The following is a 17,127-nucleotide window of genomic DNA, read 5'->3' on the forward strand; positions in this document are numbered from 1 at the left end:
TGCTCAGGTGACGGCCCTTTGAGGCAAAGGCTGCTGCAAGAATTGTCTTCCTTACCCGAGGCTTCGGAGTTCGCAGTGTCACTTTCGGCGAAACGGCTGGGACTTCTCCGAGAGCTTCAAGGTTGTGTGGGCAACTAGGGTATCTACACAAAGCACTTACATCAGATGTCACGTGGCTGCGATTAAAGCGCGGAAGGATTCGGAAAGAAGACTGAAGTGCAGTTCAAACTGTTTATTCAGGTGACTTACAATATAAGATAATCGACAAAGTGGGCTGTGGCGAGTGCAAAAAGCCTACTCAGCAGATGTCGAAAAACGAAATAACCGTCACTCTCAGTAGCACTTCGTTTATTACTGCGAAGAACTTTCGAGTTAAGACGCGAAAAGCACCTACGATAATCCTGAATGTTTCTTCTGAGAGCGGCTACAGTCCTGCAAGAGAATTGCAGTTGCCTCTTGCGCCTTGTCGACGGCTTCGAGTATAAACCAATATCACCGTGCTACGATCCAAAATGTTTCTGGGCCACAGAGAAAATTTTTATTTGCGGAATATGTGACGACACCAGGTACCCCAAAGTAAGCACTCTGCAAAAAGGTCTCTATAAAAGGTGATGTGTTTTTCTTTATATTTACGTCGACGTCACATAAAACTGGCGAAGTTTGGTTACATATAATGCTGCGTGCAGCTAGGCGTCTAAAAAAATTTCCACCGCATTGTTCTTTGAAAATTGTTTTTTTTTACGTGAAAAGTAAAAGGGGTAAAGCGAGGAATACCCAATTATGTTTCCAGAGCTCCGTTACGTTTTCATTACTGAGTGTGTAACCCATGTGACTGTCTAAGAGTGTGTCTGATATTCCGTAGCATTGAGAATAGAGAAATTAAGACTGATTAGAATATCATGGAGTGATTGCGTTTAATATTACTACACACCAAGCGCCAAGTCGCATACAGTCTGATTATGTACTATTTATATATACGCAATTTCCTCCTTAAACTTTTTGATGTAGCGGTTTCCTTCGGTACCGTGAAATAGTTTACGTATTGTGGGAATGATTACACAGAAAATAAAAGTGATGCCATTAAGACTATTTTCGCAGAAGTGAACATAAAGACCCTTGTGACGATCATTATCATTTAGAGATGTGCGTGTAGATCAAAGCAAATTTCAAGAAGGCACCTTGGGCACTTTGTATAAGGCGACAAGCATAATGCGCCAATCACCTACGAGGCGACACCCAAAAACAAACAAGTAAATACCATACGTCCACACACCGAAGCATGCACGCAGTCATTCAATCAATACAGTAACTAGCTTCAAAGCGTCAAAGAAACTTATTCATTGGAAGTGGGCGGATAAAGCCAGAAAGCGACTTTCAATCAGCTATCGCGCGAGGGAAAAAAACTATTTAAATAAGTCAATCCGCACGTATTAAGGTGCAATGTTTAGCGAGTGGTAGCTTCGTAATGAGTTTGGTGAGGCGAATTAGGTAAGTCTTTTTCCACAGGCGATAACGAGATTTACTAATGCAGTATAAAAACATTTAAAAAAATCAGTGCTGTGACGTAGGGCATAACCACGTACTCTTAAGAAAGACGTCAAAAACGAGCAGAAGCCGTATCTCAAAATAGTTCGATTATCAACAATATTGTTCCTTAAATGCGCACATTTTCACAATTAAAACAACTAAAGTGATTGATCTACATGCACACATTTCGAGAGGCATAAGCACTGTTATTATCATCTGTCTGTAATAATACATCAAATCCTCAACTCGGGTTCAAACACGAAAATTAAAAAATATATATAAAGAAAACGTTCGAGAATTGACGCACATAGTTCATTGAGCTTCTCAGCTGAACGGCACACAGGGCTGCCATCACCACTGCCTGCTGAGGTTTTATCGGTGGTGCGCTGCTCCTGAATGTAATACGGCCGTCAATCATCGGCATCAGGGGAGACCGCTTTTTCAGGTACTGGCGTAGAATGGTGTCATCAGAGACGTCTGGAAAGAAGAAAGAGAGGAAAGAGAAAACACATAGTTTGCAGTTCTGCAGCTAAAAAACTATGGAAAGTCATACCAAAGCTTAAACATTCGTCAGGCACACTATAGGACGCAAAAGTGGGAATAAAGATAATTTTCCTCACAGCAATGCGGTGGAATGTAATATGCATAGATGCAGTGGGGACCTAGGCTGCTGTATGCGAACTGTGCTCAAACAGTTTTAGCTGTTCCTGCTGCCATTAGGTTCTTGTGCAGCACTTTTGATGGAACATAAATGCGTGTTGCACCCTTCATCGCAAATCAGTTGGTCCGCAACAAATTTGGCTTGTAGAAGTAGGCGACGTAAAAATATGCAGAGGGTTTCAGCAAACACTTTGAAAAATTCCAACCAATAAAAGTTGAGCGTAAAAGAAAAATCTTCTCAGGGGGAACTTTTTACCACAGTGGAAGTCATTCACTCGAATGAGCAAGCATATTAGGTACTCAATTAACTAAAAACTGGTAATAATTTTTTTATTAACACAATCTGGAGTTCAACGTCACTTAGCAGTTCAAAGCAATGGACAAAAAGACGCTATATTAGCTTTATAAATAAACAAAATCTCATTTTGTAAGGCTATGCACTCCGAAGAAATGCGTTTCTTTTTTTTTTGCACAAAACCGACATTCAGCGCATGAGGCTTGCGAGAAAATCGGTGCAAATGCAACTTTCCGTAATGACATATGGCAGTGCGTACTGCGCTCATTTCGAAAAGCAATCGTTCATTCGAAGAAATTATCCGTGAAAAAATCGAACTCGGTCAGCGCAGAGCGGATCGCACCGTTCTAGAGGCCCATTAAACTCCATCATCTTGGTGTTGAGAACTGTGAACTAAGCCACAGACCTGAACTTTTGGAACGGATAGGACGCCAGAATGATTTATCTTGAACATAGATTTGTCACTGCAACGCTTGTATATGCAGAGAAAAGCGTGGTCGTGAGCACATGCAAGCACTCTGATTTCAATGCCCGAGAAATCAGAGGGAACACTTAAGCTCCGAATTTAGACTATGGCGCGATAGTGTGATGGTTTAATTCCCGTATATGCAGAAGGTCATTCCCTACTTTGCAATTCACAGATCCCTGGGAGCCCTCATACCACACCTAATGCAGTGGTGCAGCGGTTAAGCGATGCCCACTGCCCTGCGATGGCAGTTGCTCTCAGCGGAGGGCCTTGTGCGGCCCAGGTTGCTCGTCCGGAGCAAACAATCATTACTTTATAACGACCACGTGTCACGATGGCCTGTCTGCTCACTATCTGGTGGGCAGGTTGTGATGACGCCGCCAGGTCACATGACCTTGGTAGCCCTCTTGCCTCCTTGTTTGCTCTGTGGGGACCCCCTGCCAGAGCCATGCCCGTGATTTTTCGCTCACAACGCCGACGCCGACAACGCCGACGTCCCATTTTCTGGTGAACGTGGCCTTTAACGCTATCGCCTTCAAAAACAAAGTATATTACTGCCACTGACAAAAAAGCAACCAACTGAGCTCCCGACACACGGGGGTTATACGCCGGGTGTTTCTTCTAAGCTATTATGCTTTATTAACATATGTTTTTCAGCTAGAAACTGATCTTTTCTGCACATGTTTGCCAGTGCTGTACAGCACCTAAATAAATAACAAGTACTAACTTGTTGGCTGGTAAACTAATATGATTAGTTTTGAACTATTGCTTTTATTTAGTCTCCATATTTGATGAGAGGAGTGTAGCTCACCGTAAGTTTATCTATACCACTTTTCAGAGTTCAAAAAACATCTTTCCCGGCGTTGCTGTTGAAAAACAAATTCTGGCTACACTGTGCAACAATAAGTGTGCTTTGAGAAGCTTTCAAGCAAAGCAACCCCTCTTGCGTGTTTAACTGTTCGAAATCATTAATACAACTATAAGTAGGAGTTGGCTTAAGACACTACCTTCCGGCACCCCACAAGAGACGGGAATACTTTTTGTCTGAAAACCTCTAACCGTTACATATACATCAGGTGGTGGCCAAGTAGTACACGAGGGTGGCCAAATTTAATTCAAATGAGAACCTAGTTTGCCAGATCTGGTCGCTGGAATTATGTCGCAGCCCTCCGCCTCGCTGTTAAATTCGACCGACACCTGGATTTTACTTTTTATCTTGTGCGGCACCGGATGCGAACAGTGTTCCTTGGCAGGCAGGGCCGACGATCTACCGCTACTTCATCGCTGCATTCTACCCATTCTTCTTACAGGCTGCGAAATCTGCCAAATGAATCTGTCAGTTCCCAGGAACTGACACTAACTAGATCTGATTGCCTTTGAACCTAATAGGGTATCCCAAACACCCAAAATTACCGCTGCAATTTTGAAGATTCAGACCCACGCTGCGCGTGGCCGCAGCCGCGCGAGCATTATTACTTTGTGCATGTTTTACGGACTTGGTGAAGATCGATTGCAAGAAATGGCGCCGCTGCCCTGGATTCGCACTCAACTGGTCTCTATTTTGTAGCCGCGGGGCACCCGAGTGAAGTCGTAGCGGTCTCCGCCTTGTGCCAGGAACCGGGACATGGCCAGCGTGTACCACTGGATCCAGATGACGCGCTCGTAACTGGGCGTCCGACACGACGTGCACAGCACCACCACGTTCTTGATGCGGCTCTCGTTGCCAGTGGCGTGTTTGTTCAACTCGAACCGGATGCCTGCGCGTTGGCGCGGTAAGAATGTCATGAAAACACTTAACGTTGGGTGTGACGCTGCGAATGCTTGCAACGAAAAGGACCCAGTTTCACCTTCAGGAAGGGCTCTGATACGTAGCGATATATCGCAAACTAATACGAATGCATGCCTCTTTAATTTCCGCACTGCTGAATTTACCTTAGGTCAGGTATGAAGACCCACCCGCATTCATGACAGCCACACAGTTTACTCCACGTCAAAAAAATATCCCAGTTTTCTTTTTTCCTAAAAAAAGTAGTCGCAAGACGATACTATACAGGCAAAATGTTTAACTTCTCACATGATTGAGAGCATCTTATATTAAAGTGTTGATTCTATTGACCACTAATAGTAATTTGTGAGTGTTGCTCGGAACCCGATGGGTGTGTACAACACCCTGCGCACCAGGAATCTTTGCTCGTGGACATCGGTCGGTTCTGGTCACCTGAAAGCAATGGTGACTTCGCGCCTTCATGGCTTCGTAATATCCTAGCTGTCTCTGCGTGATTTAGTTTTTTCTCTTTTTTCTGGTGGCATGATGTGTTGGGGAGAAGTGTTAAGCTAGAAGAGTGGCGGTGAATGCCTGGTGTGTCGCCTCACAGTACGTTACAGTTTTGGCTACCTTATGTAACGCAGTTATTCATAAAGCTAAGGCGTAAGTTAAAGGAGGAAGTTAAACCTAACTCAAGAAAAATAACTTCCGAAAAATGCAGTGTTCGCTCTTTTGGCGCCAATCCTTGCTATCTTTGTGTTACTCCATGCTCGAATCTGTGTAATCCACGGCCACAACTTCGTTGCGTGCGGCACTTACCCGAGACCTGCAGAAACTTGGACCGCGGTGGACTCGGGTCAACGGAGTGCTCTAACATTTTCAACAGCGTGTCACCTCTCATGGTGATGAACACGTAATAGTCGTTGCGCGGGTACATTTGAAAGACGTCGACCAGCCGCAGTTCGCCTGCGAAGGACCAAGCGCACAAGCAAGGATGGCATGTACTGCTACGTAGTACAGCAAATAAGGAAGTTTCTTTCGACTGTACATTTTAGTGTAGCGATCTCAGACAAATTGAATATAGCTTCTGTCCGCGCGGTGTGTGCTCATTAGAAAGTTTTTAGGCGATCGTTTTGGCACAGCAGTACAGATACCTGAACGATCCGCCACCAGCAGCAAAAGTCGTTATTCTGTGACTTATGGATTAAATCGCGACATGTAAATTATACTATATTACGATACATTTTCAACAATCTCTAAGCCATGTGCGTCATTGGTCATTCTATTTTATCACAAGAATACCTAAATGGAATCATATATAACTCTATATTTATACGTTAGCTCTCCGAGGTCGCAAATACGTCATCTTTACTGATTACACAACTCAGATTCTCCATGAAAGTGTGTAAAAGTGTGAGGCGTCCAGCTGCAGCTCAGCCGAATTCATGTAGCTGCGTCCAGTATTGCGCATTTTTCGCCTACCATGCTTCCTTTGCTACCATCATCTTTGAATTGTACAGCAGTGCGTTGTGTGCTCGCCAGCTCGACCACTCGATTTGCTTTGTTTCAGCTTTGTACTCTTATCGAGATGCTTGTAGTACTAAGAGAACAGGTAGTGACTCCTCGTGACATGCAATACCATCTTTTTTAGAAAATGACAGAAGACAGTAGTCGTAAAAATTGGTGGTGTTTAAATATAGCAATAGTAGCAAACCTTATTACCAGAACAGACTAGTATGCAATACCTTTTAACTAGTACACATACTTTTGTCCTAGAGCGCAGTTTGAAAGAAATGTCAGCAAGCATGAATAGCTTTATCTTCTCTCGGTGTCCGCATCCTTGAACAAGGAAGGAAATGAGTACAAAGTGTTCAATGCTTGTAGGTAAATTGACGCATATTTTTGCAAAAGCCCTTTTAATAAATTTCTGAAGTTCTTTGTGAAAAACGTTTAACTGCTAGTCGAAAGTGTCGCTAGCTCGTCTTTTCTGTCTTTCGATTTAGTGTGTTGGAGTTCAGATATTTTCCAGGCGCCAAAGGAAGCTACCAGTACTCAACTCGCAACAGTCCAGACACTGAGGTTGAGGTACGGGTGTAATTTACCTCACAATATATGCTAGCCATTGACATAAAGCAACTAAACCATAGCGGCACGCACAAAGCAGCAGGAAATAGGAAAATGGTAAATCAGGAAGGGTCACACAAAACTCGACACCCTCAGTGCCTGTGCACAGATAATCTGTTGCAAGCTGTATACACTCAGTTAATGAGGCCCTTTCTTAGGGTCAGTGGGTCTTAATGAGCTGAGATACCAGCCTAAATTATGGAGCTTCGAGTGCAGAAACGGTATATAACTACCTCTGTAACGCTGTAGATTTTTGCAATTAAACAAGCATTTTATTCAGAAAATGAAGCGTTTATTTTCTAAAACTTAGTTTTTTGAAGGTTAAAGAAAATGTCGCTACTAAGTAGGAATGTAAAATTAGAGAGAGAAAACGCTCATTAGCGCCGATTTTTATTTATTCTACTGTTCAGAGAGTTGCAGTTATTTACTGACATGTTAGCAGGAATCAGAGTTAGCAACAGTATCAATTATATCTTTCTACGGACTTTTTTTAAGGAACACCCGAAAAATCCGACACTTTTACAAAGCTACTATTGTTTGAACATATCAAAATGTCCTCTTGAATTCCTGGGTCACCGAAACGCAAAACACCTGGCGTGGTCTAAGGCGCGAATGAAGCTCTGCGCGCATACTTTGAGGAAAAAAACACGTATGGCTCCGGTGGGGTGCCATCCAACGCAGCAATCAACTCAGCGCGACCTGTCAAGCTCCGTGCAGCTCATGCGTCCGTGGAGCTCATGCGCTAAAACTTGAAAGTAAATCAACCTTCATGAAACAATTTCGTCGACAGATGCAGACAGAGGCTGAATTTTGCCGAGAAAAATGCCTAATCAAGACGAATGCTGTTCCCGATTCCAAGGCTATCTTTACCCTTTATTTCTTAAGAGCATCAGCGGTCCTAGCCAACCCGAAAACCTGAAATTTTGTCGTCGCTTTCCGCATGAGGTAAATTAAAACCACTTAGCAAGTTCACATATCCCATTACCTCGCCATCAGGACCCGAACGAGCTAAGGCTTGGCAGGATTGGTCATTAACACGTTCCGAAGGTAGTCCTGGAACATTCAATTCGCTGTGTGACCGCCTGTGGGCATACAACAAGCCGGCTGAAGAAGTGTTTCGTATTGCAGCGCAGTGGGCGAAAAATGAATCTGCGCGAGTGACCAGGCAAGGCGCAATCAAGACAGTAGCTGCTGCCGCCTTTTCTTCTTTAATATCGCCAGGAATGGAGCGGAAGCCCCTTACAGCATCTGTTTCCGTTCCATGACAACGCCGCGTCAAGTGGCCCTCTCTAGACCTGCTAACCGGCAACACTGCTAGAAAGGTGCATGTCTGATAACTTAGAAGGCTGATAACTTAGATAACTTAGAAAAACAAAACTTAGAAAGCCATTCTTACTCTGACAACTTAGAACAATCTTTTGCGATGACGAAAACCCCCGACTAGTATTGGGTATATAACACGTACGGTCTGGTGCACGGTGGGAAAAGCGCATAAAGACGAAGACGGAACGAAAAAACAATAAAGGAGCGCTCGTCCTTGTTTCTTCGTTCCGTCTTCGTCTATAAGCGCTCTTTCCACTATGCACCCAAAACCAACTCGCCCAACTTTCTACTCTAGCTTGTGCCGCGCGTCTGTTTTGCTATCCGGTCGATAAGAGCGTAATTCCACTTTGGATACCTCCAAGCAGAACGTGTTTTTTATTGAAAAGCTGGATCCGCCTTCGACACTGAAGGCCACCTATTTTGCAGTATAAAATTGTGCCCTCAACGAAAAACTAAAAGGTAATCTATCTATAGTTTCTAGCCCATAGGCATTGAACTACCTACTACCGTAGACCTAATATCCGTCACGCTGTACAATCCACCTGCAAAGACCGCATTGTCGTTTATCTTTTAAAGCAAAATCTGTTAATTAGAAAAACAACCAGTTTATTCCTATAATATTTTTGATAAATGTATGCTACATTTTCTTGAAAATTTTGTTAACCTTTCTTATCGCGTTTGCGTCCGTGCAATTGCATCGTGCTGCTATTTGTTCATTTTTGTTTTGGCGGCTCTGCACAGGAGCTATGATCAGAGTTTGAGTGAAGTGCTTACTATTTTTGCACACAATTCTGTATAGCCAGCTCAAGTTATTGAAGACAAGCAAGTAAAAAACTTCAGAAAGGCACTTAAGGCTGCTTATGGGCTGTGAAGGCGAAAGCATTAGTGTCATCGTGAGCATTCGACCTCGACGCAAATTGCTGAATCCACAAAGGGCCGTGTGACCCACTCGGTCTATCGGTTCGAATATCTGTCGTGGGCTAGCCGCCAACCCGACTAAGAAGCGTATGTTATATTGAGCGAGAATCCGTACATGACAACACCCGCAAGGCTGTACAACGAACGGTTGCGCCAGTTTTAATACGAAAATTTGTTTTGAGGAAAGGAAGTGGCGCACTAACTCTCTCACGTCTCAGTGGTTACCTCAACCGCGCCTTATGAAAGAGGTAAAGTCTGGCAAGGCATACAGTTGAAGGTGCATATGTCGTTGATTCAAATCCCTGTGTGTCAAGCTATCCTTCAACTTGACTAGAACGTGTAAGCTATCTGCAAAGACAAATTGTATGACACCACCGGGAACGCTGTACGACGAACGGTTGCTCAAAATTTGGTACGAATGTCGGCGGGAATACTGGCACATCCCTAAAATCAGCCAGTAGAGGATATGTAGACGCACCAAATTTCTGTGATGATTCTCTGAAATTGCAGCGCTCGGCTTGCAGTGTGCGTCCTACGGCTGATTGATGACGTCACCCTGTTTTTCTTACCATCGCTGAGATTTTTCTGTACCATCTGCGAGTACACACACTAACACACGCCGCCTGCTTTTCTCGCAATGGTGCTAGTAAGGCTTTCGCCTCAAAATGACTGGAACGGTCCTAGAATGGGAGAAACCCCTTCTTACCGCTGTGGACGCGCTCGTCAAAGCTTTCCCCCAAGGAGCCGAGGTTCACTACGGCCGCGTTGATCTGGCTCCAGGCTCCTGCTATAGGAACCTCCGAGAAGTAGTCGAACACCGCGTCGGCCATCATGTTACCGCCGTTGCACTCGCCCGAGCCGCATACCGCTACGCTGTTGTCAATGTACACCTATGAGGAAGAAACTGAAGTCAACGCATGACCGTGCGTCTCCTCAAGAGTGAGAAGAAACTGCTATTAAGCCTGAATCGTACCTCTGTTTTTAACCGGAAGTTTTTTTGATGCGCCGTAGTTGGAGAAGTGGCTACAGAAATGAATGCACCTAAGACCGCCGCGGTTTGCTGTGTGCACAAAAATTTCGCAAGACATGGGCTTTTGCTCTTTGTAGGAAGCAGTGATTAACACAGCTTGGATGGAAATCTATGCCTCATGTAAACAGTGAAAAGACCAAGACGCTAATCCGGACGTGCGTCCAGCAATATTAAAGCCACTCTAAGTCGCTACAATATAGAATGAGTGTAAAGATGGATTAAATGGCGGTTTATTAGGAACTTGAAAGCGTATATTTGTTTGGAAAGAAATCGCTTCTGAGGGAGAATAAAAAGGGTAAACATCAGTCATCTAAATTGATTTTCCATGCAGACTTCTACATTCCAAATGATGAGCAGTTTAAAACTTCTAGATCGATTCTCTTCGTCTCGTGAAACCTTTGCAAGGAATAACAAAGCGGATACGGTAAAGCAAGGTATGTCATGTTGACTAACAATGCCTTTTAACGGGGATAAATAAATAGAATGCAAAGTGAAAGAGGGAAATGTAAGCAGTAAAAACGTCCAAGTTGTCTTTCTGAGCCTGCCAGCCTGATGTGGGCAGTCTTATTACTTCCGTTGTGCTTGACGTGGCGAAAAAATAACCAAGTGGAAATAATTCTCGGCAAGCGAGTTCGTGGCGTTAAGCTTGTCGTAACGAATGGCACTGTACTGGAACGAAAGACTAAGCACATTAAACTGCGAGTTATCCTGCTAGACTAGCAGCGTTCTGGAACTAGTAAATAAATGAGGATATAAATTCTATGGATCCAGCTATTCACTGTTTAAGACATAAGTGATAATGATTTCAGTCCAACACTATCTTAGCATGCATCCTCTCAAAAAATACTTGAGGCCGCCGGCTTAAGTATTGTTGTGAAGTTCATGTTCCCTAAAATACCGAATAAAAATAGAGGTTCCAAAGTTTCAGTTTTCTTATTTATTTTTTTGTGTTGCTTGCCTGAGCTATATTAGTTCAAGCGGCAAGCAGCGAGAAGCTACAATAGGCAGCTTTGTAAAGTGGCGAATCAAGGCCTCTGTACTTCCTCTTACGAACAGTTTTTCGCCATTAAATTTTTTAACTACAATTCCTATGGAGCGTCTACCATCCACTTGACTCACGCTTAGCACACCAAAAATTCGAATGCAAAACGACTTTTTTAACTAGGTGCAAAGTATATTTTCTTTAATGCGTATGATTTCATGTACTCGAACCTATACTCAGAGCACTACGCAGCCCATCTTTTAATGCCGCCAGTAAAGTGTAGTATAGATTGCGAGTTGAAGCTTCTTGAAAGTCCCAAAGTAATTTTTGCTAGCATCTGCTAATTTGCATGGAAGTGGAAGGCGCTTTGTATGTGTGGAAGAACGCGCTGCCAGAACATGGGTCATTAGGCATTCATGTGCCGGAGTCAGGCATCTGCCATCGGGAAGACTGAAGAAACTCTCAAATTACAAATATACTGCGCGACCCAGTCACGACTAACCTGAACAGAATACCAAAATGGTAAAAGGTACCTGTTCCCTCACGTAATGTGTCCCTCTGTAGGCACAAAACTGGCTTAGTGGAGGAAAACGTGAACAAGAAAAATTGTCGTATAAGAATGATCTGTTGTCCTCATATTCTGATATTACAGCAACCTCAGAAGCGACGGTGGTGATGATGGGAAAAGTGTGTGCAGGCGTAACGCTCAGTCGCCAGCAGACAATTTAGTCACCTAAAGCCAATATGAGGCTCCACATCTGCTGCTCGTGCGCCCCTTTTCCAGAGCTTGGGTGCGACGATAGTGCTGATGCTCTATGAAATCAGAAATATTTTGCTCCTAATCGGCAATGTTTTGATTGAAAAAATTGCGTAAACTGTTGAAGCACAAATTTTACCACTGAAACTTTTCTGCAGTAATTGCCAAAAAACGAACCTTCGTCGTTCCGATGACTTTGTTAGCTTCTGGCTCCACTATGTTCTTGTAATATTCCATCCGGCTACGTGTCATCGGGTCTGCAAAAAAAAAACAAAAAAAAAACAAGCGCGTCCGGACAAGCACTCATCGCTAGTCGTAGCTTGTTTTTCTCTGTGCTGACCTGTAGGGTAGAAACGTCGAGGTTATTGACAAGGGTTAAACTTAAATTGAGGACAAAGCAACAACCTATGGAAAGAAAAATTATAAGTGTATTACTAAGAAACAAGAACAGAACACACGTGGTCCGGGAACAAACACGACCTAATGATATCCTATCTGAAATCATGAAGAACAAATTAGCACTGCAGAGCACGTTACGCGAAAAGCGATTTTCATTAAAGGTAACGGACTAGGTTCCAAGAGAATTCAAGCGTGGCAGGAGGAGGCAGAAGGTTGGTGGGCAGATGAGATTAAGAACTTTGAGGCGATAAGGTTAGTACAGCTTCGCACAAGGCCAATTTAATGAAGAGATATGTCCAGGTGTGTCGTAGTCAGGCTGATAATCATGATGACAAGCCTGTGCACGTTGCACTTACATTACGTAACCTTTCTTCAACGCATAGGCTATGAACACCGCATGCCTAATTGTTTCAAAATGGGCATCATTAATTGTTCGTATTAGTATGACTGACTCTTTTAGTGTACCAACTGTCACGGGTTCCGCTACCAGCATGCGCCGACACTATGCTGCGCCTGAAGACGAAGTTGCCCCGCTCTCTTGGAGCTGGCTACGCCTGAATACGCTGCAAAGTCTCTGCAATGATACACAATAAACACACCCCTGCACTCTAATCATTCCCGGAACCATGTCAGTTCCCGCTCTTGATTTCATTGTCTATTAACATAATCACTCTGGAGCCACAAGAACAAAAAATGAAGTATACAACATCTTGCGCACACATTCGCAGCAAACACGAGCAGCTTCAACTCATCGCTAGCATTGATCGGCTTGCGATTGCTACTGTGGTAGAAGTCTTTGCCCGCCATATAGAATAGGACTAGTCTCAGCGAGTCACTCATATTTTTGTTGCAATCACGCTTTCGTACATACTCCAAAGTTTTTGTTTTACTTAAGAACAGTGTGCATACTTCATTGCCTCTATTCTCGTTACCAAATTTTGCAGCTGCTTTATCGAAAACAAGAAGATGACGAGCCAAAAGAAGCATGTCAGAACGAATCCTCACTGAGGCATGATTAAGATCCGCCCCTTATGGTCCAAAAGTGCAGTTAAGTTGTTAAAAAGGAGACTTTAACTGGACTGGAGTACAATCAAGCAGATACAACTTCCGCTTTTGGATGTAGAAGATGGCGATCAGATCCCCTTGTCTCAACTCAATTTTCATTCCATTCACTTTTTTTGGCGATCGAATTTGCCGCATGAAAGTTACTGACAAGGTATTAGTGAGGTCAGAGCAACAGGAAGTTGTGTAGTCAGATCGGAGAACGCAATTACGAGCACTTCACACACCTTCGAAGGCGTCTTTATCGAGGAGCTCGGGTGTGCCTTTGGCAGACAACACGTTCAGTGTGTCAGTCTGAACGGTGATCTGGAACTTGCCCAGCAGCTGGAGGTGGTTGGTAGCGGCGAATATATAAGCTTGACCACCGTCCGCCAGCCGGGTGAAGTTGATCGGGTACTCCAGGTCTTGATCGAAGTTGAGATCTTGCGGCTGGGGTGCTGAAGACGGGTAGGCGTGTCGGTTCTCGTACTTGACCACAAAGGCCGTCACATCAGGAAGGCTCTCGGCCAGATGCCGGTCGACGTCTGTGTCGCCACCGCCCAAAGCGAGCACAATGTGGCAGCCCTGCGCACGCAGGATCTTCGACTCGTTGCGCAGGCACTCGAGAGGTTCGGTGACGGTGATGGTGGCTGCGTTTAAATTAGCAAAAAGCAAATGCATATCTTATATGACTGCCCCATTTTCAGGCATCTCGGGTGTGAAAGTGGAAAGTAATAAGATATGTCAGCTGCTGAGCTTAAGATTTCGATAATACGACCTTCTTGCACCGTTCAGAGAGTATAGACAGTTTTGGCTAGATATGTCCTCGATAGACAGACGCGCTTACCACATGGAAAAAAGGGCGCTTAAGAGTGTGGTCATTCTTTATTGCTGCACCACTACATTCTAAGCCTCGTTTCTTTCCGTGGAACTTCTTAATGCCCTTTTGAAAAATCTGGTAGGATATTTATACAGGACTAGTTGCACAAGGTGTTGTATAAGGCAAACTCGCACGAAACAGGTTGCACTGTGTCACAAAGAAAGGCCTTGTGTTACTAAGCGGCGCTGCTGGTAGTCGGGAGGTAAAAGGAGGTCTGTATAAAGGTTAAGAACTATAAAATAACTAAAATATATTTAAGGGAAGGCAACAATGAAAACAATAGAACAAAGAAGCAAGCTGTCGAGTGTTACGAGCACTTAGTGTCCTTAACCGCATTTAGTTGTGTGTTTGTTTTTCTGCTTCTCTGTTTGTTTGTTTGTTTGTTTGTTTGTGTGTTTGTTGAAAGCCGATTTTCTTGAAGGCTGCTCAATTGCCCACCATGCGAGCAGCCTGCCCACAGTGTTATGCGGCAGCTCAATTAATAGTAAGAGGCTGCTCGCGAAAAGCAATGTGGACCCCAAACCAACCCAACTCACACCGATGGCAGTACATGCCATGGAAGGGCAGTGGCGCATCCATTGACCGCTGCATCACTGCGCCAGGAAAGGTAGGAAGACTCCCAGGGATCTATGAATGTAGACAACAACCAGTTCTTCATACATGGACATTAACTTGTATGACCCGCGCCGCCGGCTGTGCCAGAATGCCGAAAACGACGAAGTTTCCCAGCGCGCGCTGGGGAGAACGTACGGGACCTTTGCCAGGGCCAGACGCTGCCGCCGCCGCTCCGCTGCTGTCTCTTCTCTGGCAGCCTTCCAATAAATGTGGCCGCGGTCGCCTTCCTGGGCGACCTCAACATTGTGGTGACCCGTGGATCCGCACCTTCTCCCTCAGCTGCGTTCCTGGATGGCGGGCTGGCAGAACTCAACCTTCGACCCGCCGCTTCCGGCGTTCCGACCTCAAGGCGTCGTTGGGTGGTTCGCTCAGTTCGAGGCTGCGCTGTACCTAGACTGCGTCAACATCCAGCCGTTCAAACACGCAGCGCGACCTGCTGCGCCGATTCGCCTGCCTTTCCTTAGGTAGCCGGCCGTACGCCGAGCTGCGCGGTGCTGTTCGCGCAGACTTCAGCGTCTCCTACTGCCCTCTGCCACTCTACGACGCTGCAGACCTGCTTTCGCCACCACCACCAGCTAGCCCAGCATCAGCCTCGCTATCACCCACGCAGCCTTCGTCGGAGCCCTGCTCTCCTCGACAACCTCTGGCCGCCTCTACGCCACTCCTGCCCAGCATCTCCGGCCCAGCCGTCCCTCTCCTCGACACACCAGGTACGCCCAACGCGAACTTCGCCGCACGTCCTCCTCCCACGAGTTCTCTCTGCTCTTCTTTGAACCCGCCTCCTGGCGTTTTTTCGTGTGAGCCCGCGAGCACGTCTGCCCTGTCTCAACCACACCGCCCTACACTGACGTTGTTGCCCCTGCCTCCTGACGACTCGTCACGCTCTGCAACGGCATGCATGTCGTGGCTTTCAGCATCCCCGTCTTGTTCGTCACAGCAGCCACCAGCTCAACAGGCCGCTGCAGCGACGTCGACGCCGCGGCCAGCTCACGCTCAAGAGCTCTTGGTTAAACCCAAGCGTGCTAGCCGCAACTACAGTCCCTGCAAAGGTCCGCCACGCACTTAAATTCACACGATGCAAGTTAAGCAAGCCAACCCGGTGACAGCAGCAGCAAGCATTGCAATAGTCACCCGCTCTACTTTGCCTGACAAGGACCCAGAACCAGTGCCAGCGTATGTCCTCAAGCCAAACCAGGCCACTGATGTGGTCCCTTCTTGCTCCCCACCGGTGTTCGAATCTTCCAAGAATCCTGCCATCCGTGGCTCGGCCGTCGCCAAGCGCAAGTTCAACGGGAGCCCACCACACACAACCTCTTGTCCCCTGCCGATTACGGTTCCACCCAGACTGCAGCTTTCTCAGCCGTCGTCTAGCGCGATGCCTAGGATTACTAGTCCCACAGGCGTGCTCCCGGTTGCTGTCACGGTACCGAGGCCACCTCCGCTTTCCGATACCTCGCCAGCGTCCTCCTTTGTGCACGGCTCGGCGCCAGTGCCCAGGCGGCCACTCGTACGACCGCCCATCACTTTCAAGACAATCAATCCAAGGCTGGCTGTGAGCATGTACTAAAGCCTATCCCCTGCCGGGAATCTCGCTACGCCTGCCGTAGCCGCCCCTCTGGGTACCGGGAGCTCCACCCGGCCACAGTTACGCAGGTACCACACCCCGTGGCACGCCTGGGGAGTCTGCTGCGCCGTCCATCATGCGTCAGCCGTTGACTGCTGCACCAGAACCTCCGGCGCTTGATCCCCACAGCAGGCCTACCCACTTCCCTCCACTGCCACTATGCGTTCCTCGACGGCCTCCAAAAGCTCAGCCTCAACGCCACAGCCTGGGTCGCCCACCTAAGCCTCGTCTTTGGATCCCGGACGCCCTGCAGACACATGCTGACTTCTCGTCTAGTAGGGGAGTCCTGTAGCGACCCTCGCGGCCGGCTGTGGCGGAATGGCGAAAACGACGAAGTCTCCCCAGCACACGCTTGGGAGAACGCTCGGGACATTGGCTAGGGCCGGAGGCTCCCGCCGCCGCTCCGCTTGTCTCTTCTCTGGCAGCCCTCCAAAAAATGTGGCTGCGGTCGCCCTTCTGGGCGACCTCCACAAACTCATTATCGCTAACCGAACAACCGCCATCCGTGAAGACTGGACCTGAACACCGGAACCGAAGTAAAAACCGAACTGCAAGTGCACCTAATTCGCATTTGGGCTAAGTATGAAATTTCACCTTTATTTTTTTGCTCGTCTAGACATACTGCGCTTTCCGCAATTTGGTCGCTTTGCGACGTCCACAAATTGGAGTCATAGCTTCACCCCAAGGGTGCACTGAATCTTCTTGTCGACTGTGAGAAGGT

At 46.3% G+C, this 17,127-nt stretch overlaps 1 protein-coding gene across 1 annotated transcript in view; it reads right to left on the reverse strand.

Annotated features, from left to right (window-relative positions):
* LOC144129887 (snake venom 5'-nucleotidase-like) overlaps positions 1-17,127 on the reverse strand; it is a 30,379-nt gene that overhangs the window by 2,679 nt on the left and 10,573 nt on the right. Inside the window, exons 4-9 of the mRNA XM_077663948.1 lie at positions 13,536-13,937; positions 12,025-12,104; positions 9,785-9,968; positions 5,533-5,679; positions 4,499-4,705; positions 1,835-2,004 (exon numbers count right to left, since the gene is read on the reverse strand). Of these exons, the coding sequence (XP_077520074.1) occupies positions 1,835-2,004; positions 4,499-4,705; positions 5,533-5,679; positions 9,785-9,968; positions 12,025-12,104; positions 13,536-13,937 (1,190 nt within the window). The remainder of the gene's footprint in view (positions 1-1,834; positions 2,005-4,498; positions 4,706-5,532; positions 5,680-9,784; positions 9,969-12,024; positions 12,105-13,535; positions 13,938-17,127) is intronic.

The sequence above is a fragment of the Amblyomma americanum genome, chromosome 4 (genome assembly GCF_052857255.1).
Source record: "Amblyomma americanum isolate KBUSLIRL-KWMA chromosome 4, ASM5285725v1, whole genome shotgun sequence".
NCBI lineage: Eukaryota > Metazoa > Arthropoda > Arachnida > Ixodida > Ixodidae > Amblyomma > Amblyomma americanum.